The 23896-nt window shown below is 41.5% G+C and overlaps 1 protein-coding gene across 7 annotated transcripts in view; it reads right to left on the reverse strand.

Annotated features, from left to right (window-relative positions):
- The window catches only part of Ide (insulin degrading enzyme), a 96473-nt gene that overhangs the window by 17974 nt on the left and 54603 nt on the right, over positions 1-23896 (reverse strand). For 6 of the 7 annotated variants that reach the window (XM_034500855.2, XM_076919807.1, XM_076919829.1 and 3 more), the window contains 7 exons: positions 23458-23549; positions 21952-22032; positions 19658-19761; positions 11767-11869; positions 8678-8800; positions 6411-6493; positions 2352-2496 (listed from right to left, as the gene is read on the reverse strand). In XM_034500855.2, the coding sequence (XP_034356746.1) occupies positions 2352-2496; positions 6411-6493; positions 8678-8800; positions 11767-11869; positions 19658-19761; positions 21952-22032; positions 23458-23549 (731 nt within the window). Of the gene's footprint in view, positions 1-1729; positions 1875-2351; positions 2497-6410; positions 6494-8677; positions 8801-11766; positions 11870-19657; positions 19762-21951; positions 22033-23457; positions 23550-23896 lie in introns of all 7 variants that reach the window. The other variant, XM_034500869.2, reaches the window with a different exon arrangement.

The raw sequence follows: 23896 nt of genomic DNA on the forward strand, positions 1-23896 counted from the left end.
TCACTCATGTTCTCACACTATGAAACTTAATTACAGAATGCGTCTTAAGTTTTGTCTTTTTCTTTCTGGTGTTGGAGACTGAACTCCAGAACCACACTAAGTATATCCTTTGCCAGGCAACACTCAAAGCCCTACATTTTGTCTTAAGAAAGACTCTCTAATTAATAGTTTAACTAATACTTTTATGGATGTAGTAAAGAGGCAAATATCCCAGGAGACTGTTACTGGACACATTCCAAAACTGTTTAGAAATATTTAAATAATCAGCTCTGGCTGGAAGACATTGGTAGGCGAGGCAGCTCCATGTCTGAGGCCAGTCTGCTTTACTCAGCCAGTCTCAGGCTATCACACAGCAAGATCCCATCTCAACTTTCTGCCTCCTCTAAGGGAAACAAACAGCATCATCTTTGGAAAAGTAAGGCATCCCTAATTTTATTCCATAGCCTAATGCTGCTGTCATTCTGTGTTATCCAACGAGGAACCATAACCCTAACTACCTGCCTATTTTACTAGTTCTGCTGAAATGCCAATGACAAATAAATTTGTAGGGAAAATATAATGTATATACTGTGAGGATTTCGCCTGAGAATCATTGACTTTAACAGCTTTTCAGAAAGCCTCACATTGGGAAAGCACGGAAAAGGAAAGGCCGTGATTCCATCTCTGTGTGCAGCACCTGGAGCAACACAGGATAGATACACTGTAAGGAGAACTAGCCTGTGAGGCTCCTGACCGGCAGGAACCATGCAGCAAGGGTCCTTGACCACAGAAAGCATGCTGTGGACCATACAAACCACAACTTTTTCTTTCTGGTGTTGGAGACTGAACTCCAGGGCCACCACACTAAGTATATCCTGCACCATGCAACACTCAAAGCCCTAACTTTTGTCTTAAAACTGTCAAGGAAGCCAGTTTTATCACAAGTATATGCTAATATGCTGAGAAAAGGTGCTAGGGAGAAACGAACTAGACAATTACTTATTCTTGTGGTTTAACGTTGACCTTTGAGTCTCAACCTGTGGAACCTGAGAACTGTTAGACCGAATCTATTCTTACACATAAAACAACAGCTACCTGAAAAATAATTTTGGTAAAAAGAAAAAGAGACACAAGTAGAAAACAAATGCAATTTAAAGCCTTTTGTGTAACATTTGGGACATGCTCTCATCTCAGCTGTTACAAAGCATGTGCTTTCCCAGACCCGTGGGAACGAAGTGCGCCATTAAACAGGTGTTATTTTGGAATTGAGATATCATCAAGGGTAGGATGTATGTATAACGCATGTAAAACAGTTAATGAAACATGCCACAAAATAAACTGCCAGGTGGATCTGAACACAGGAACTTCTGCCACTGTCCACAGAAATAAAAGATGCTGGTGTATTAGTCAAATTCAAGCACCACAATAGTAACAAATAGCTTTTACTTACAAGTAGAAAAGGACTCAAATACATGGGAAGAAAAACATGCTTTTAAGATTAGTACATTAAACATCTCAAACAAAACATGCACATACAAGTAAGCACACATACATGTGCACAAGATGCTCTGAATTTTCTCAGTCATTTATTAGTAGGCTAATACTAATTTGAATCCTTCAGTCATTTAAAAGGTACAAGGAAGAAAACCATCAACCTTCCTGTTTAAAGATGCACAGGTTAATAGTTCTCCAAGCTCTACAGAAAGCTTCAACAGTGTGTTGCCTTTTCCTTGGTTTGCATTTTACTTACAAGTATTGCATTCATCCCTGATGCAATGGCATAGCTCAAACCTGACAGGCGTGCTGCATATGTATACTCTTTTAAATCATCCTTCAATAACCTGATAAACAGGTATGTCATGTTGCAATGGAGAGGATCAGCATAAATGTAGCGACTAACAAAAAGAGAAACAGAAGAGATGCTTTGATACCTCAGGTGTGGCATGACAATGGAGAAACATGACCGAAGAGTATGGATATGCAGCCTCGTGATCTGACCTCTAAGGAAGAGGGTAGGCCAGCCTCGCATTTCACAAAGAGAGGGCTTCATTCTGTTTTTTTCTGAAGCTCAAGAGTTCAGATACAGAATGGGTGAGAGCTAAACCTCGACCGGGCAGTTTGGATTGAGGAGAAAAATATGACATTCTGATGAAAGATGTTAAAGAAAAAAAAAAAAAAAGGAACTCTGCATACTATGAATGGTACACAGTGGAATGTTAGAATAAAAGCTAACTTAAAAATTAAATGAAGAGAAAATATGATAAGCAATAAAGATTTTTAAAAAGAAAACTCATACCCACAATTTAAAATGCTTCCATCAAATCAATATAAAAAACGTGATGAGTGGAAGGCTCTAAGACATGGGTACTTACATACATCCCATAGATGGTATTTTGGAGGTCATAGCCCAGGCCTGCTAGCTCTGCTGCATATGCATACTCGTTGAGTGAGTCTTTGAGGAGCTCAAGGTACAAATAGGCCATGTTACAGTGCAAGGGGTCCACATAAGCAAACGGGCTGCAAGAAAACGTTCACATAACAGAGCTGGTTTATTACTTCCCAACGTGCTGCGGCCTCTTGAGATGGGTGAAGAAACTCAATAACAGTTCGTATAATTTCCCAAGGACATGGTTAATTCTTGAATCTGTTTCTTTTTGTCACGAGGAAAAAAAAAAAGGCCTAAGAGAGAAGATGTCAGAAATATCTACGTGTGTGCACTGGTGGCATTAAAGTGGGAGCTGATGGTCTCAAGTGGTGTAGGACTGACAAGTCAGAAAGGAGAGGCAGGGGAGAGTATGGAAGGGTAAACTGCAGGGCTGTCCTTCAGCTGCCCGGAGGAGACATGACGACGCTAAGGTGATCCAGCATCTGTGTGTCCTCTCTCTTGGAGTCCAGAAATATGAGACTGGGAAACCTGTGCACGCTTAACTGTATGGCCTTAAAAAGAGAAAGACTGAAGAGAATTGTGAAAGTGTTTGCCTACCCCTAACCAATAAAGCTAGAACACAACTGGAACATTAATCAAGTTCATCATAGAACTGCAGCTAGAAGTAGAAAAAAATTCCACTAGGAAAGTATTTATGCGAGAGTGTGTGAAGAGAGAAGAAACAAATAATAGTATCTAACAGTTAAATAGAAGCAGGTATCAACTTTCCATCTCTCAGATAGGAAATTATTCCCCCTGGCTACCTGGGTTGGCAGCAGCGAAGTTTGGGATTCAAACGAAAGTTAAATAACCCACTTAGTTGACTGTATAACACTGCTTACCTTTATCAGCACCAAGAAAGAGCCATGAATTCAACAATATATATTATCACACGATTTCTATAGCATTCCCCTCTAGACTCTGAGAGCAGATAAGGGGTAACTCAAGCAAAAGCCCTGTGTGCTCAGGACTTAGAATTAACTGGGAGAAACAAGCCATAGGCTTAAATCTGCTACACCAGGTGGTGACAAGGTTATGAACAATGATGGACAGAGGAGGCAGGGAACAAAAATTACTCCATTAGATAAGACAGTTAATCAGGCCATGGTGATACAGGGCCAGCTGGGACTGTCCCTAATGCAAGCAGGGGAAAGCCTTGGGGAGATCTGGCAGGGGGACAAAAGAACTCTACTGACTACTGCTCCAGACCCAAGTGATGTGCTTTCAGCACAGTTACTACGCCACACTACACTACACACCTGTGTGTGGAAAGAAATGTTAACTGTTTTATCCAAGCTAGTAATAAAGCAAGAACACAGGAAAAATACTTAGGCACTTAAAAAGTTAAAACCAAAGAGAAAAATCTAAATGGATGTTGCCATTAATTCTTTGAATATGTTTGCACGCACACATCTATCACCTATTCTATGGCATGCATATTTAATTCATAGGTCAGCTTGTGGTAGTTGGTTTTCTCCTCCCATGTGAATCCTAGGGATTGAACTCTTGGGGCAGCACCTGTACCTGCTGAGCCATCTCTCTGATCTTCATTTAATTTTCTTACAGTAACAGATGAAATGACAAATCTCTTTAGGCATTGAGCAGCTTTAAACTTAAGGTGCTGTACGTACACACACACACACACACACACAGAGAGAGAGAGAAAGAGAGAGAGAGAGAGAGAGAGACAGAGACAGAGACAGAGACAGACAGACAGACAGACAGAGAGCGCACTAGTGCCCATTAAAACAAAAGACCACAACAAAGTCATCTCTCTGGCAACGAGAGCATCAGGTGGGGCTGAAAGTCAGGAGCACCAAGATTAGAGGTTCAGTGTCACATGACTCAAGCCGAGAAGAGAATTACAAGTGTCCTAGAATACCAGGTCATACAAATGTGTGCTAGGGCACTGCAGTACTTCTAAAACTTGACTTTTAAGAGACACCATGATTCCACAGAAATATGTAAATTCTGGCTCAAATACATTGTAATCAGATACTATACAGATACATCTGTTCATAAGGCCTTGAAAGCTGTGACTGTTACACAGAATTGAATCTGACTTCTGAAACGGTGAAATTTGCAACACACATGTACAATTTGTTTTCTAGTTTTTCTTTTTTTTTTTTTTCCCCTCTATGTTTTAGTTTTTGAAGACAGGGTTTCTCTGTGTAGCCCCAGATATCCTAGAGCTTGATTTCTATACCAGGCTGGCCTCAAACTCAGAGATCCACTGGCCTCTGCCTTCTGAGTGCTGGCATTAAAGGCATGTGTCACCACGTGTGACTTACAATCTCTATTCAAATGTATGTATGACAAGGTCAACAGTGATTCTCTAGGGAAAAATAGATCAGGGGAGGGAGATAAATCTGTGGGAAGCAAACATTTTCAATTTCAGACACTGTGCTGAGCAAATCCGAGGAGAAATATTAGAGTTTCTCAAAAGCTATTGTGAAGCAATCAAGTATTATAGAGACAGCAACCAAGGGAAATGGAGACAAGTAGCTTAGAATATTAAATTATCTGTCGTGATGGGTGTGGTGGCTCACCTCTGTAACCTCAGCACCCAGGAGGCTAAGGCAGGAGGATCATCATGAATCTGAGAGCGGTATGAGGGCTTTATGTTGAGCTCTGGGTCAGTCTGGCTAGGGTGAGACTTTGCCTCAAAAAGCCAAACCCAAGGAATAGGTCAGAGGTTAGGAATGCCTGCTGCTCTTCCAGAGGACCCAAGCCCAGTTCCCAGTATCCACGCCAGATGGCTCATAATCACATATAACTGCAGGTCCAGAGTACCTACATATATGTATATATGCACATATACAGACAAATACACATACATAGAAATAAATTAGAAAAATTTTATAAACACCAAACCAACCAGACAAACAAGCAAAGAATTCACTCCCACTACCCAAAAAAATTAAAAATAAGTTGAAAATTTATCCATCTAAGTAGTATGGAGCACTATGCATATTCCTGTAATCTTAACATATTTACTCACGAAAATCATTAACTTCATATTTACATATTTTCCTTTCCAAACATTTAAAGTTATCTCGTTATGTCTTGCCATTTGAACAAAGCTCAAAGAAGCTTTTTATCATATTGAACATTGTTACATGATGAATTATTAATTTTTAAAAGAACATTGTATTTTAGAGATGTAATATTTCAGTATGAGCCAGGTGTGGTAGTGTATGTCTGTAATGCCAACACTAGGGGTAAGGCAGGAGAACAGCCTGCCACACTGTGTGCTCACTTATATTATTTCAAAGTATTCTAAACTTTAGCAGTTTACAACCACTAACATTTGACCATGAAATAAATGCACACACGTCCGAAGACTGGGGATGTGAGAGTCAGGTCAGTAATCCTGGTTCAGGGTCTTTAGTGAGGCTGTAGTCATGGTGGTCTCTGTCTTTAGTGAGGCTGTAGTCAAGGTGCTCTCTGGGCTTTGCTCCACTGCAGGTTAACTCAAGCTTGAAGATCCCTCCCTAAGACACGAGGAAACCCCAGCTCCCTCTTTTCCCTCTGTGTATACACACATTCATGTGTACCTTTACAAACATATACACATGTATTTATTCACACTTGTACACACCCCTGGGCACACATACAAACACACACATGCACACAAGAACACAGACACATACACAGGCAAGTTTCAGGAATTGAAAAAAATGAACCAAGAAAAACATTCCAATTGTTACTTCTTTCCTGATTGAATCTTCTGGGTAAATGTGTAACTCCTTCAGATTCCGAAGTCCTGACTGCTAAGAGGCCCCTCCTACTAAGAACTAACATGAATCGCTTTAGCTAAAGGGTATTACACTCAGTAATGCAGGGAAGAATAAACTCTGGTTCTCAGCAATTCTTTGCAGCCTTTTCTTGGCTAGGAGAAATTTAATTCTTATTATTTCAAGACACAGATGCTTAAGAACAGAAAACTCAACAAAAATGTAACTGTTGATTTTTTTAAGTTGTTCAGCTAGATTCAATTACATACCTGAAAAATTCAAAGTTGAGACAAGCTTTCGGCAAGAAAAATTTATCATCTTGTTTGAACCAAAGCTTACTCATGGCTGTATCCTGGGACAGAGAAACAGTGTGGTTAGGCAAACAGAGATACATTCCAGAAAAGTGTCCACCCAAAGCACTCTTCAAGTTGAGGTGCAAAGGCTGCTGCTCCACAACCATGAAGCACCCAGGCGAGCGGGCAGACCTGAGAGAAGACTATGCTAGCCCCTGTGACAAAGCAGCCAGCCCTCTACTCCCCCTGGATAGGGAGATGAGAGCACAGTGGGGAGACAGATGGGAAACAATAATACCAACTGCTCTGACATCATCTTTTTGGACACTGGAAGCCCTTTCAGATCAGTGTGTCAGACAGCCCCAGGGCAGCAGTTCTCTATGCTCAGCCTATAGGTTGTGAGCCCTTTGTATGTGGGGTGTCACACATCAGATGTTTATATTATAATTCCTAACAGCAGCAATATTAAAGTTATGAAGTAGCAATGAAATAATTTATGGTTGGGTCACCAGCTATAATAAAGGGTTGCAGCATCAGAGGGGTAAGAACCACTGCTCTATGGTGATCCACAACCCTCGCTGGCTGGGATTCACATCCTTGTGTAGTCTGGCTCTCCTCAGGGTTAGTGTGCCTAACTAACAAAAATGACAGACAGACTCAACAGCACTCTGTCCTGAATTCTAAGGCTCTGGCTCCTGTCTTGGTCACTCACTTTCCTCTTTCAGTCTGTCATCTGGGTAAAGCCAGCTGCCGTGTCAGCAGCTCTATGGAGTTGGGAAGTCTACATGCTGAACACCACGGCCTGTTAACCACAATATTGTACCCGGGAAAGAATTCTTCAGCCCTAGTTCAACCTTCCAAAGAGCAAAGCCACAGACAGCTCTTGACCATAACCTCGTTACAGAACCTGAACCAGAACCCCAACCCTCAGAAAGTATATCTTTGTGGTTTTTGCTGACTTTTAAAACCATGTTTGTGGTTTTGAAGCTGATAGGTTTTAGAATAATTTGTTATCCTGCAGTAGAAAACATACGAAGACGAGCAATCTAATAGAGCCTTAACTTACTTCATTCATTGTATACGACAAATGTGCTAAATGTTCATATTAAACTTGGAATTCTGTTAGGAGGTGTAAATAAATGATGTAATGTGCTCACCACTTTATTCTGATAAAACATTTAAAAACAGCCCACCCAGGGATGGGGGCACAACTGCAGTGCCAGCATTTGGAAAGCTAGGGGAGGAGCGATGAGGTTACTCAGCCACACTGCGTGTAAGGTCAGCCTGGGCACCACAGCAAGGCCCTGACTGGAAACACAAGGACTAGGACACAGCTCAGCGGCAGAGCTCTCGCCCAGAGAGATGAAGTCAATAAAGTTTCTCCTTTTTGTAACATAGTAACTCATTAAAGTCATCTAAAAAGGGAAACAGACCTAGTTGCTTAAGATAAATGAAATCCATGTTCCTAAACAATAATATTAGGTCATCTGAAGACAAAAACAACTGAAGGGAGCATCTACAGTCTTGAGTTTTAGTTTGTAAGTTTAGAATCGAGACTATGTTGCGACTTTTCTACAACTTTATCCAAGGTGTGAAACAATACATGAAAGAAACATTCTGAAAACAAAATGGGGAGCCCTTTCCTTCCCCCTCCCCCTCTTGTAACTTCCAGGAGCTCCGAGCAGCCGCTGCTAGTATCGGAACCTCCATATTTAGGGTAGCAGGTCCAACAGCCTCCCTCTACAGGCTTTCTTCTAGGCCTCAGACTGGCTCCTCTCACCACCCTGCACGAGGTGGTGCAAACCCACTTCTTTGTCAGGTCTTCAGTGGATATGGAGAAGAGCCTTTCAACTGACTTGATTAGAGTCCTGACTATTTTTCTGCAGCAAATCAAGTGTCTCGATGCTATGTTGTTCAGGGTTTTTTGCTGTTGCGTTTTTTACTTCATGTTATTTCTTGTATTCTTTTACAGCACTTCTGTTGTCTCTTAGGATATGATGAATCCTAAATTAACAAAGTTCCAAATAGAAGAAATTATCTTTATTTCTCTGGGTAATAGGTCGGCCTTTATGCTCAAAACCACTGATTCTGTGGTATGGTAGGTGTCCCTACAGAACAAGAGACTCAGGAGCTGAAGCAGGAGGATCATTTGACCCTCACGAGTTGGGTAACATAAGACAACACCACTGCCATCCCACGTGTATAATCCAACAAACCAACCAACTGTAGATTTAATGCATTACCTTAATAAGAGCAGGGTACGGTGTTGCATCTTTTTCTAATGACAAAATCTCAAAATTTGTAGGAATAAATTCATTCTTTGTTGGAAGTTTAAATTTCCCATTCAGGTCAGCATTTTGCCATTTCTAGATGAATAATAAAACACACACATGAAAGCAATTACTAACATAACTCAAGTTAAAAATACTGTCTTTGGGCTGAGGCTATACCCTGGTTTGATCTACAGCATATGCTGCAAAGCAATGACAAATGTTATCTGAACACAGTGGCTCACACCTGTAAACCAGCCTGGCTGACTTCTTGGCCAGCCAGGGCTAGATAATGAGAGACCCCTCTCAAAACTACAAATGGAGAGAGATGGAGAGGGAGGGAGGGAGAGAGGGAGAGAGGGAGAGAGGGAGAGAGAGAAAGAGAGAGAGAGAGAGAGAACAAAATTGGTGTCTTTGCTCACTATGTAAGCAAATCAGAAGGAACGTCCTTCCATCATATACAAAGGGCTACAACCAGAATCTTCTGATAGATTTTCATGCAACTTGAGTTTATCTTTCTGGTACTAAGAGATTTTATATTCATATATACATTTTTTTCTTCAGTTTCTAATCAGCTGCTTAAAGAAAAATCTGAGGGGAGCAACATTTGGAATGTAAATTAAATAAATAAAATAATTTAATAAAAATAAAAATCTGAATTAATGGGACAAAGAGAACCTAATAAGTCCCTATCTGTTCTAGTTCTTTAAAAACTGATCATGCACACAGGCTTATTTAAATCACACTTTCAGTTATGCCTCCATTTATGACCTGAAGTCCAGGCTAGCGGGACTTCTTTCACTTCGGTACTTTTAATTTTTCCACTTATTAATTTTGTATGCAGCTGCACACACCCACAGCACTTGTGTGGATGTCAGAGGACAACTGCAGGGATCAGTTCTCTCCTTCCACCCACCACGTGGGTTCCAGGGACTGACTGAACCTGCGTTATCAGTCTTGGCAGCAGGTGCCTTTAACCACGGAGCACTCTCACCAACCACCACTTCAGGTGCTTCTTCCAGACCATGCAAACTGTTAGGTAAGCCAATAACTCAAGACAAGGGCAAAACAAAGACATGACTTAGGTCTAGACTAACACATGAAATAAATGGTTCCAGCAGCTCAGCGGGACAGAACCAGGCCTGTCATTGAACCCTAATTTATACACTGTTGACTGGCTGTTAAAGGCTCAGATTCACAAATAAAATACGTTTTATTATTCAAAGCCCAAAAGTCAAGGAAACGCCATTAACTATAAATTCAGTCGTCTGTTGCCTAGCTGACACGTCACAGCTCTGTAGATGCTGGAATTCGAGTTCCGAGTCAACATTTGCAGTTCTTTGGCATGGGGACAGTAGAGAGTTGAGCAAAGATTTTCACCCACAGCTTAAGTCTCCAGAAAGGCTGAGCTGAGGCTAAGAAATACACAGCAAGTCTTCTCCCTGCTGTACTTCCAGATAAACTTAAAAAGAATTCTACAGGGCAAGGCTGTTGTATCCATGATTCAATAAACAGGGGCGTGAGGCAATCTCTTTGTTTTCAGATTATTTTAGCCCCAGCATTGACTGAAGAAAGAAGAGTTTTCTTCAGTTTAAGAATATGGACTTGCCGGGTGGTGTTGGCGCGCGCCTTTAATCCCAGCACTTGGGAGGCAGAGGCAGGCGGATTTCTGAGTTCGAGGCCAGCCTGGTCTACAGAGTGAGTTCCAGGACAGCCAGGACTACACAGAGAAACCCTGTCTCGAAAAAAACAAAACCAAAACAAACAAACAAAAACAACAACAACAAAGAAAGAATATGGACTTAGTTACACCCTGGAGGGCATCACAATGTTGGAGATGGAGATACCTGAAGTATCAGTGATATTTTTTTTCTTAAATTCTTTTTTTTTTTTTTTTTTTTTAAATCAGAGAGATGGCTCATCAGGCACTGGCTACACTAATGGACACCTGTGCTCCATCCCTACAACCCATGTGGAAAGAAAGGACTACACAAAGTTGTCCTATGATCTCCACAGATATATCATGCACACAGAATTAAAAACTATTTTACTGGGCTAGAGAAATGGCTCAGCAGTTAAGAGCACTGGCTGATCTTCCTGAGGTCCTGAGTTCAATTCCCAGCAACCACATGGTGGCTCGCAACCATCTGTAATAGGATCTGATGCCCTCCTCTGGCATGTCTGAAGACAGCTATAGCATACTCATACATAAAAATATATATATAACTTATTTTACTATGTTGAAAAAACAAGTTTGGGCTGGAGAGATGGCTCAGAGCACTGACTGCTCTTCCAGAGGACTCAGGTTCAATTCCCAGCAACCACATGATGGCTTACAACTGTCTGTAACTACAGCTCTAGGGGATCTGATGCCCTCATACAGATATACATGCAGACAAAACACCAATGCATATGAAATAAAAATTAAATTAAAAAAAAGAAGAAAGGTTCATTACTTGTAATGTTTTCTGGTACTTTTGAGTAATGCAAAGCCAACAAGGCAAGACAGAAAAAGATTCTATGAAGCTAAGCAAAGCCTCAACCACTGACAAATGTGGTAAAATGCAGGGTAAACACAAGTGCTTGGAAACAAATCACAACTCTCATGTGTTGACGACAAGAGTAAGCAGACAATGAAGGGAAAATATAATGCTACCCAAAAGTAAAGCCGTGTGCAGCGCAGCCAGGACCGTAGCACCAGTGTGCACCGCAGCCGGGACAGTAGCAACGCTGCCGCTCTCTGCAGCCCGACTTCCTCAGCCCCTGCTTTCCTGGCGCTGTGCGACTGTGTTCACAACACTGCAGTGCTTGGATGCATAAAGTTGGGAGTCTATATTGCAGCCCTGGTGGTTTGATAAACACACAGGAAAGAAAGTGCCAGAGCACATCACTTCTTGAAAAGCTCCGCCTTCCAGCTCTCTAGCTCCTCTTTCACTCTTCCCAGGACGGTAAGGACAGTGGTGGGCCAGCACTCTCTGCACCTGGGGCCTACGCTGAAGGATGGAGGGAGCCTGTTCTCATGGTTCCCAACTCGGGCTGACTCACAGGTGACTTGATCCTACCTGAATGACGTCCTCTGGGATAGCTTCTTGCTTGTACTGTGTTCCATACCACTGCTCTGTGCGGTCAGTTTTCCCTTCAAATGATTTGGAAACTATTGCCACCCTAGAGACAGATGGAAAACACAAATAGAAACGAGGCCATAAACCTATGATACATATATCATATGTATAGACTTTGACCCATGAAAATGTAAACAATGTCCAAGAGTGGGTTGAGCTGTGTCCTAATTTGCTTTCTGTTGCTGTGATAAACACCAGGACCAAAAGCATGCTGGGGAATAAAGGGTTTATCCCATCTTAATCCTTTACTGAGGGATGTCAGGGCAGGAACCTGGGGCAAGAACGGAATCAGAACCATGGAGAAATGCTGCTTACATGCCTGTTCCTCATGGCTCCCTCAGCTTGCTTTTTAATCACAAGTAACCACTGCTTACTGGGCTAGACACCCCACACCTACATCAACGTTAGTCAAGAAACCTGCCCACTGACTTGACTATAACCCCATTTGATAAAGGCATTTTCTCAATTGAGGTTTCTCATTTTCAGATGATCTAGCTTGTGTCAAGTTGACAATAACTACCTCAGACCTCTTAAAACCCAATCAACAATCAGCACGTGCACAGGCTTCCGGGCACGGTCCCATTATCCTCTGTTCACGGCCCATTGATTTTAGTGGAAAAAAAGGGCAGCTATAGGAGAGATTTTGGCTATGTATGCTATTGCCTAATTTAAAAGAAGGGAAAAACTGAACAAGGATGGGGATATGGCACCTGTTTGTGATCCCAGTTGAGGTGGGAACATCATGAGTTGGAGGCCAGCCATACATACTAGACTCTAACAGAAACAAAATCAAAGTTATTAAGAAATGATCCTTACAGAAGTGTATTCCTTCCCAGGATAGCTTAGGCTTAGAGTTAAGAGTAATAGCTTAGAATGTAGGTCCATCTAGTGATCACACAGACTCCAAATGTGGGCTGGAGGCACAGCTCAGTGTGGAATACATGCCTAGCAGATGGGAGGCTATGGATTCAATCCTTAGCACAGAACTAAAACATCAAGGCTGTTCCTTCCCTGACAAACCCAAAGCAACCTTTACTAACTTGCCACGTGTCTGTTTTATGGTCTACACCCCCACTCCCCAACTCCCAAGACAGGGTTTCTCTGTGTAGCCCTGGCTGTCTTGGAACTCATCATGTAGAACAAATTGGCCTCAAACTCAGCGATCCACCTACCTGTCTCCTGAGATTAAAGACTTTCACCACCACCACCTGGCTCTATTCTGTGTTGTTTTCCTGCCAGAAACTAACACCAAATTTATCTACTCCACAGACACTGGTCTTCCTGCTATTGGGAGAGAAGGGAACAAGGAGAAATGCCATCTTTCAGCCTATTAAGAGCTATCTTTGATGAGATACCGGAAATTACCTAGAAGAGAACTCAAATGGGGGTAGTCAAGAAATGTGATGTTTTGAATGAGAAACAACCTCCATAGTCTTGGGCATTTGTATGCACAGTCCCTGGCTGGGGACCCTGTTTGGAGAGGTGTAGGAATGTGGCCTTGCTGGAGGAAGTGTCTCACTAGGGGTGGGTTAAGAAACATTACATGTTTCTAGTTTGCTTTCTCTCCTCCGCATTTGTGGTTCACGCTGTGAGCTCACTGCTTCTCGCTCCCACAGCCATGCTTGCTGCTACACTTGCCTGCCATGATGGTTTGTTCTAAAAGCGTAAGCCAAATAAACTCCCTCTTCTCTAAGTTTCCTTGGCCATGGCACTTTAACACAGCAACAGAAAAGTAACTAATGCAAGGAGGGGAAGCAGAGGCAGAATGTCCAAAGACACAGACTATTTTAAGAATCACTGGGCTGAAGAGACAGGTCAATAATAGAGCACTTGCCTACCATAAGAGATGCTGTGGGTTTGATCTCAGGCACCACGGGGGATAAGGAGAGAAGAGCAAGAGCCTTTTATCAGCAAAATCTTACCCGCCTCCTACCTATTTAAACTGAAATTACATTTACACCAGCACACTCAAACCCACACTGGGACAAAGCCCATTTTGAACCTTTTAGATTGAGGAATTCTACACAATTAGCTTGACTGGGTTAGCATAAAGTCAGTTGGTTTTGTTTCTTTCTCAATCCAAGTCAAAACTAGGTCTATATCAGCACTTACTCCATCGGTCCTCTCGGGTGTTTGGTTGGAGTCCTCACAGCTGAATGCCTAGTGCTGCCATCAACACACCCATGTGCACAATCCCATTCACTGTCAGAATCTCCATTTCTCTTCCCATTTTCATGTATCAAGTATGTGTGGCAGTCTGAGAAGTGATGATGCATGCATGTGGCAGTCTGAGGAGAGGTGGTGATGCATGCATGTGGCAGTCTGAGGAGAGGTGGTGATGCATGCATGTGGCAGTCTGAGGAGAGGTGGTGATTCGTGCATGCATGTGGCAGTCTGAGAAGTGATGATGCATGCATGTGGCAGTCTGAGGAGAGGTGGTGATTCGTGCATGCATGTGGCAGTTCGAGTTGTCCTCAATGCTCTTCCACTTTATTCACTAAGGCAGGATCTCTCAAGCAAACCCAGAGCTTGCCAATACTTTAGTCGCCCTAGCTAGATTGTCTAGGGATTCCCTGTCTCTGCCTTCCAAGCTTGGAATTACAAGTGGGCCTTACCAAGGCCACCTGTCACTAACATGGTTCTAGAAAGCACTTTAACCACTAAGCCACTTTTTCTAGCTGCAGAACCATGATCTCCATTCCAAACTCCTTACTGGATTTCCAAAACAGCATTGGCTAATTCTGAATTACCTTCTATTTTTAACTCATTCTGCAGAACAACTGTACTTGATTTTATCAACCGTCTTTAAGGCAGGCACTAATCAGTTCAATTCATCTATTTGCCATTCAGACTGGTCTACCTGTCACTGATCACTACCAATTCCAGAAAACAAGCTAAATAAGAAGAAACATACTCCACAAAAACACAAGAGAAGAATCAGACCTTAAGAGGTCAATGAGCTCTGTTGTGATGTCCACAGGGAATGATGCATGTTGACAATTCCTGCTCCCTGGGGGCTGCATGGAATCTCAGCAGGGAGAAGCATGTGCTGCACAAGTTTGGCAGCCTGAATTTGATCCCTGGAACCCATGTAAAAGTAGGAGAGAACTGATTCCATGTATGGTAAGCACATACCCACTCCCAATGGTGGATCGGAGACTGGGAGGATTAGGTGGGAAGGAGGAGAGATGGAGTGGAGGGAGACAATGAAAGGGAAGACAGCTAGAATTCAAGAACACTGAAGGGCAGCATGGAAACATAGTGCAGTGGAAACGTCCTATATGATAGGAAGGCAATCGTAATGAAGTCTCTAAAAAATGAGGAAGACAGATACCTCCTGGCCATCTCTTGTCGTTAAACTAAGCTTCCAGTGTCAGGATTGGGTTTCATTCAATTGAATTGTCCAAAAAGGGTTCCATGGAAATTCCCAAACAACCCAGGCTGTTGCCAAGACAATAGGTTGCTCTCCACAAACTGACGGCAGACTCCATTGCTGAAGACAACACCCACACAACTCAGTAAACATGGAGAGGTCGAGCTGGTGCCTACCTAGAACCTTCACCCCAACATGCCAGTGTCTATGACATGGGAAGGTACTCTGCTGGCCACCAAAAGAGAAAAAGTAAACACCAACCCAACCACAAAACCTTCGCTCTAAAATCTGTCCTACCTGTAAAATATTGCCTAAGGCAACAGTGACACCAACTATCGTAGTAACCAACTGGCTAGTTTGACTTAAAGCCACTCCATGAGATGAAACCCATACCTGACATTGCTTGGGTGGCCAAGTCTAGATATCCCAGAGACCTAGGGTAAAACTCAGTCCTACTACTGGTATTTAAAAAAAAAAAAAAAAGTAACAATAAAACAAGTCTTAATGATATTCTGCTATACCTATAGATCAGTGCCTTATTCAGCCAACATCAGAGAAGCATCTTCCTGCAGCAAATGGGAACAAACAGAATGCTACAGCCAGACTCCTGAATGTGTGAATGAGAGGGTCTCTGACTCTGGATTCCTCTGATTGTTGTCTCCTGGGCTCTTTTTCTATTGTCTTGTTTTATCCAACTTTGATATGGTGGTTTTTGTTTTATCTTATTATATATTTTTTATTATGCTGTGTTATTATCTCCTAAATGCCTGTTCTTTTCTAATAAGAGAAAGAGAATAGATCTAGATGGGAGAGAAGGTGGGGAGGAACTGGGAGTAGAGGGAGGGAAACTGTATTTAAGTTGTGTTATATGAGAAAAGGATCTGTGTTTAATAAAGGGGGGCATCTGGAAACAAAAGGTTTGCTAGCAACAGATATTAAAGGACATTCATTATAGGTTCCAGAGAGTGACTTCTTGTGAGACTTTTGCAACTAATGCCCAAGAGAAAAAGAAGTCAAAAACTGAAGACTAGAAAGAGGCCTCACAGGTAACTATGTCAAATCCAGTTACTCTAAAGGCATGACCCTGGCAAGTCGAAACCTGGGTGTGGCAGATACGCTGACTCTTGTTCTTTGAAGCCTTGCCAAAGTCTCAGTGAAGATCTAAATTAGCAATTTAGCCTTTGCAGGCTTCAGTTTCATTATTTTTTCTCCAAAGGAGATTCACATCAGGATAACTTTACTTCTCCACTAATAGAATTCTACAATTTCATAACAAATCAGATTTTTATTTGTTTCTGGTGCTGGAATTGAACCCAGGACCTCACACATGCTAAGTACATGCACTATCATTATGATACACCAACAATCCCACAAACTAGATTTTAAAAATATATACACAAAAGAAAAAACTGCAAAGCAAACAAATAAAAATTATATTAATGAAATAAAATCAAAGAATAACAACAAAAGACAAGTGCTGAGGAGACCCAGGAGCATGCAAAGTACTGAAATATGTTTATGTCTGTGTGCTCTGTGTCTTCTTAACCACAGAGCCCTGCCTCCAGCCCATAAATGTGTTTCTTTAACTAAGAAGGAATCAAGCAAGAAAGATGAAAAATGAGCTAAAAGCTTGAGAAAAAAATTTTTAACTTTTCTTGAACTCTTACCATACCAGCTTTGATTCTGCAAAGATAAATACAGTTCCTATCTTGAGGAAATGCATGCATACTTGATAGAATGCATAGCTTAAAGCAAACTATACTAAGCTAGTTGAATGTTAAGAGACTATTCCTTTCTTACTTTCAAAACACCATTGGCCTGTACACAGTGCAGGTGAACCAAAAACAAAAAAGCTGAAGCCCAAGATAGGGCGTCAGACACAGTCACAGTCCAGGCACAGACTGGGAGGTCAGACATAGTCAAAGCCCCAGGCAAAGACTGCCAGTTCTCTGCATACAAGGAAGCAGAAAACACTGTTAGTCTTTTGGAAAAGACTGGAGGATATGAAAAGAGGCAGGACACTAGAGATGGGCCAATACTTGTGTTTTTAAAGAAAAAGGAACGGAACCTGAACACCATAAGCCAGTGGATTAAGCACAGACTACTGAGAGTTCTACAGCCAACACTTAGGCTATGAAACAGAGAAGACAGTCCCTGAGTGGGTTCATCATGAATAACAAGTCCCAAATTAATAGAATTATTTATGACTTAAACTAGGAACACAGCAAAGACACTCTTGCTACACTGTGAAAGAGTATGATAAAGACACCAACTGGCCAGGCATAAGAAGGTGAGTTCCAAGGATGAACTAGTAACGGGCGGCACCTACAGACCAGCAAACAGTATCAACACTCAAAAGAAACTTCTCTACCTTAACATTAGCGAGTTCCTTCTCATGCAAGGATGGAAATTCCTTGGGTGGCACAGCATAAGAGCAGCATGCAGACAGGCCACATTAAATAACCTCTCGTGTTCCTTTCATTCTGAGAGTTTCCTTCCCTGGTTGCAATATTAAACTTGTCTCAGTGGAATTAAAAAGAAAAATGTACACAGTTTGAGCAACACAGTTCTGGCCTGGCAGTTGGCAAGCTTACCCCAGGCTGTTGTACACTTCCGTAGTGACCTGCTGCAGTTACAGTGACAGCAGTCACAGATCTAAGCCTCTATAGGAAAAACACTTCTCTTTAAAGAGACAGTAAGAGGAAAAAGAGTCTTGAAATCTAACTGCACAAAATAGCAAATTTAGAAACATGCAATTTAATCACTAGTAAAGCGCAGGCTCCAGCACATGCACTCCCAAAAATGCTGGTACTGACTTGCAGCAAAGATTACAATTTAAATCATGATTTTTCACACACGCGCACGTATGTGCATGCATGTGCGTGTGTGTGTGTGTGTGTGTGTGTGTGTGTGTGTGTGTGTGTGAGAGAGAGAGAGAGAGAGAGAGAGAGAGAGAGAGAGAGAGAGAGCAAGCATGCCATGTATGTGGGTACATGCTACATTGTGCATGTATGGTCTGAGAAAAACTTTGGGGAGTCACCTTAATGTGGGTTCTAGGGTTCAAATCAGATTGCCAGGCGTGTGGGGCAAACCTGTTTACTTGCTGACCTCAAATTCACTAAATACCCCATGCTGACCTCAAACTTGGCAGGCTTATCCTCAGCTACACAGTGAGTTGAAGGCCAGCCTGGACCATGGGAGACTGCCTTTAAAAAAGACTGGTATGGTTGCACATGCCTGTAATTCTGGTTCTTAGGAGGGAGAGGTGGGAGGATCCATGCAGCTTTGAAGCCAGTCTGATTTATGTAACAATTTACAGGCAAGCTATAAAATGAGACCCCTCTTTCAAAATACAGATCTTGGGCTGGAGAGATGGCCCAGTGGCATTTGGAGTTCTTCCAGGGGACTTAAACTCAGCTCCCAGCATCCACACTGGGTGACTAACAACTGCCTATATACCCTCTCACTTCTAAAGGCACCCTCACACCCGTGGCACAAATCAGACACAAATAAATTAAATCAAAATCGATCTTAAAAACAAAGAAACTGAACACAAGATAGATTATAATTGTTTGTGATTGTATACATGAAAACAGATTTAATTTCTGTATGATCTCATAACTTATTTTCATTGGGAAAGATTTCTAAACCTTGACCCTTAATGCATTTTTTTAACAAAAAACTAAAGCATTGTATTAGCACTTAACATAGTCTGATAATAATCCACGCTAATCTGAACATTTTCTCCATTTCATCACTAAATAAAACACTCAACTAAATCCTCACTCCAGATGGACAGTGTCAGAGCTGTGCTGGGTGAGAGGACACCTGGCCTGTGTCCTTGGCTGTGTCACCCCTCTCCTGGTGGGAGAGGAAGATTCTGGCATTTATGTGCTATGAGAGGCTAAGAGTAAGGAAATCTGAGTCTGAACTGGTTTTTTTCTTTTCTGTATTACTGTCACTGGACTTTAAGGAGGGTGGAGGAGGGAGCTGGGCTACAGCTGAGACTGATCATGGACTGAGGGCAGACGGCTGAAGCTTGCTGTTGTCATTATGCTACTCTCTACTTGTGCAGTCAAATTTTTGTGAGTGATATTTTGAGAGGAGGTTTCATGTAATCCAGGGTTAGCCTCAAACTCTCTATGTAACTGAGGCTGGCCTTGAATGCTTACTTGCCAAGTGCTGGAATTGTGGGTGAGTATCATTTTAACAGGCTTGCAATCATACTTGACTTAAAAAGTTCACAAGTCTGCCTCGGTGGTGCACACCTTTAGTCCTGGCTTTTGAGGCCAGCCCGATCCACACAGTGATGGGCAGGTCACCCAAGGCTACAAAGTGAGATCCTGTCTCAAAAGTAAGTAAGTACATAGAAATAAAAGTGTTTTATTCACAATCATAATTTTTAAGATTCTAACCATGGAAAAAATTTAGTAACAGTAAAACCTGCAAATGACTTACCGGACATTTTCTGGTCTGAGTTTATCAAGAACCATGTCTATCAAGTCAGGTCTAAATTCTTCCAATAAATATTCAGCTGTGAGCACTCCATTTAGGGGATAATACTTTGAAAAAGTAAAGTATAAATGATTAATATTTGAAAGTTATCATAGTTTATTAACATACACAGATATATAATAAAATAATAATATAATATAATACACTTTTTATTTTATATGCCCCTTTTTAGCAAGGTTCTGTTGCCTATCACACCTTTCTCTTCGGCAATGCTGGGGACTAAACCAGGGCCCTGTGCACACCAGACCGGCCTGCCCCATCATTAAGTCTCATACATGATGATTCTGCTAAGTACACAGACAATCTTCATATATATTTACATTACTGAGACTAAGATAATTTGGTTTGGGTGGGATGAGGAAGTAGGATCTTATTCTGTAGCTCAGGCTAGCCTGAAACTCAAAATCCTACCTCAGCCCCCTATAAGCCTGAGCCATCACTACACCTGGCTCTCATATTTCCTTTGAAGAAAAACTACAGTCTATCTGGTTAAAAACTGACACTCGCTAATGAAAAATTGACAATGAAATACTGACACCTAGAGGATTTTTAATACATAGTGCACAAGCTTTTAAACTGTATTCTCTCAAATTTCTAGGAATGAAATCAAACATTTACAAAGCTGTAAAAAGAAATGGATTATATTCTGGCTCCTGTATGAAACTATTATAGAAGTTTTTGTCATTGCTTTAGTAAAAGTAATTTCTAAAATTGTGAGATGGATTGACACATGATGAAAATGTCATTGGGCAGCTTTCCTAGATACTGCTTCAGGTACTGAGGGCAAAGGGTAAAAGACACATGAAGTCCCTGCTCTCTGAGAACATGTCTTGTAACTGGAACAATAAACAAATGGTGTCATATTAATACTAGATACTGTGAAGGAAATAAGAGAGGCAGAGACAGGGGCAGGGACATTGTTTTAGTTTGGGAGGCCAGGGAAGATCATCCTGAAAGCCATCTATGATAAGAAGATGCAAACACTAGAGACATACTCTATGTACAGTCAACAGCAAGTGCAAAAGCACAGCTAGCCAGGTCTGATGGTGCAGGCCTGTCCAACAGCCACTCAGGAGCTGAGGAAGGGGACTGTAGTTCAAGGCCTTCTGGAGCTACAAAGTGAGCTCAAGACCTGAGCAACTCAGTGAGAATGTTTCAATACAACAGAAACAAAGAAAGAGGCCTGGGGATGCAGCTCAGCGGTACATCCCACCAATCCTGTGAGAGGCATGGGGTCAATCACTGTTGCTATTGAAGGGAGACCGGTATGCTCAATGTTTGGAAATTAGAAAGCTACTATGGCTAGAGCAGCACGGGACTAGAAAGGGAGGCTGCAGAGAGGCTATGAATGTGGCCAGAGAACATGGTACCTCTCCAATGCCAAGGATGCTCTGAAATGTACAACACTAAGGAAAAACTATTGTAGAATTTTAAACAGAAGAATAAAACAATCTGAATTCAGTTTTCAAAACCCACTGAGGGGCTGGAGGTATGGTTCAGTTTTAGACTGCTACCTAGTATGCATAAGGCCTTGTGTTTGATCCCAATGCCACAAAATAATTTTAAGGTGTGTGCCTTAAAAAATAATAATAATTTAAGCTAGAAAAGTAAACAAACTATGGTGGAGAACAAAATGGAAAACAGAGGTAGGAGACTGTGTTATTACTTACAGGTAAGAAACAACAGTAGCTCAAACTAACACAGTAACAAGGGACACGAGGGAAACAGATGATATAAAATGATCACAGAGGGAGCACTTGACAGATGCTGGAGAACTGAAAGATGCAGCCAATAAGCAAAGCACCCACTGTGGTGGTGTGAATGAAAATGGCTGCCCACACAGGCCCAAAGGAAGAGGTGTGGCCTGGTAAGGAAGTGTGTCCATGGGGGTGGGCTTGGAGGTTTCAAATGCTCAAGCCAGGCCCAGGGTATCAATAATGGACTTAACCTCTGAACTGTAAGCCAGCCCCAATTAAATGGCTTCTTTTATAAGAGTTGCCGTAGTCACAGCAATAAAACTGTAACTAGGACAGCCCATGTGATGAAAATGCTACAGAAAGTAATTTTTAGGATAAGAAGCAGTAACATTCTAAATTTATCTCATCATCAAAGGTTGCCCAGTGCTAAAATGTCTGAAGTTTTGTGAGTCACAATTTGTATCATTTGTGTAACAATGACAGTAACATGGGGAATCTAAAAGATTCTACACACCACTGTGGACAGGAAAACCAACTTACGTGCAACTTTCCTGCGATCTTAGATGTATAGCCTCGTGGTCTCTCTTTATCTTTAAACCTGAAAGCAACAGCATTCAAGTCCTAGAACAGAGCGTTAACCAAGTAGACATAAGTCAATTATTCAGAAATACATTTTAGTGTTTTGTTTGAACTACAGGCTTCGTACTCCAACTTTATCATCATTACACTCATGAAAACTGGCAGTAGTTGATTGAGGAATGTATAAGGCATGGAAAAACATAAATTAAAACTTATCAAATAGGCTTAAAATAAATAAACAATTCTAAACGAAACAAACAAGTAATCTAAGAGGCGCCATGCCTGGGCATGAGGGCACACGTTTGGAATTCTAGCACTCTAGGAAGTTGAAGTAGGAGGCTCAGAAGTTCAAGCTAGCCTGGATGGCACAGCAAAAGACTATTATTATTTTTTTAAAATTCTACTGCCTACATTACTGAAATAACTAGTCAGGGAATCAGAAAAGTCTGAAAGAACCTAGCGAAATCTGAAACTTCTAGGACGATGACTTGGAGACCTGTTGCTGCCACATTAGAAATTACTGTCATAATTTCTACAAGGTATAATTATACTTTAAATTTTTGCCAAGTTTAGCAGGCTATTCCTTGGGCTGGGAACATAGCTCTGTGCTAGGGTATTTGCCTAGCATGCACCAAGTCTAGCACTGGATCCCTAACACCAGTGGGAAAAGGATACCCAATCTAAAATACATGTCAGAATTTTAATAGGTCTTTATATTTAAAGTATTTCTTTAATCTATTTTAAAAGAAGCCTTTTACTATTTGAAAGACAGCCAGGGTGTGGTGTCTCATCACTTTGGAGGCAGAAACAGGTGGATCTCTGAGTTTAAGGCCTGCTGGTCTACAAAGCTAGTTCCAGGACAGCCAGGACTGCACAGAGAAACCATCTCAAAAATAAACAAACAAATAAATATAAAGTCTGAAAGATAAACACTTTCTGGTTTTTTTTTTTTAAAGTCAGATATGATGGTCTCAGGCTTTAACAGCAGCACTAGACAGGAAGGGACAGGTCGAGAGCTCCGTGGACTCCAGCCCAGCCAAGTTTACAAAGTGAGAGGTAAACAAACTGTCTCAGAAAAGGGACGGGAGTGGGGTTTTCTATTCATTCAATAAAATCACTTTGAAGAACATAATTATTATACATGAAATAATTTATTGTTTCTTTTAGTGTTTTATCACCAGATCTAAATGGAACAGTCCTATGCAGCTTTGGGCCGGAAGTGACACAAGCCCTGAAACGTGCCAGTTTCCCTCCTCAAGAGGCAACACAATACCTCAGCCCCTAACTCATGCCCCCACTAACAAATCCAACAGCAACCACTAAGTCTGAGTTAAAACAACTACACATTACAACATTTTAGACTTTAATTTGGGAAAACCCAGAAGTTTAACTAGGCCTTAAATTAGTTTACATGTTTGTTTTTGAAAAATAGATGCCTTAAGAAAAATTTTGGTGAAACAAAAGTACCTTGCACTCTTGGAAAACCCATTCTTGAGGTCCTTCTGCACGTAGCTTCTGAATGTATTGAAACATGTGCAAAATTATATCTTCAACATGTACTGGAAAAAAGGGGCACACTTAAAAACAATTCAGTCCTGGAATCCTTCAAGCACGGGCTCATTCCTAAGTAAGTCAGGTTAAATGGAGATAGTCCCTTTTAGAACACGGAGTCCTCACTTCCCTGAGCCTGGTTTTAGATGTCCCACACACAGCCCTCTGGACTCAGGGACATGTGACAGAATAGACATTGGGGCAGTAAATGAGAAGCCACATATACATTTTACCAATATCACATAAAACCAATTGTTAAGGGGCAAGGGTTATGACAAACAAAGGCCAGGTTACACGTGAAAAATATAATGGATAAAGCGTATGAATTAAAGTGTTACAGCTTCTTCCTACAGCA

The sequence above is a fragment of the Arvicanthis niloticus genome, chromosome 1 (genome assembly GCF_011762505.2).
Source record: "Arvicanthis niloticus isolate mArvNil1 chromosome 1, mArvNil1.pat.X, whole genome shotgun sequence".
Lineage (NCBI taxonomy): Eukaryota > Metazoa > Chordata > Mammalia > Rodentia > Muridae > Arvicanthis > Arvicanthis niloticus.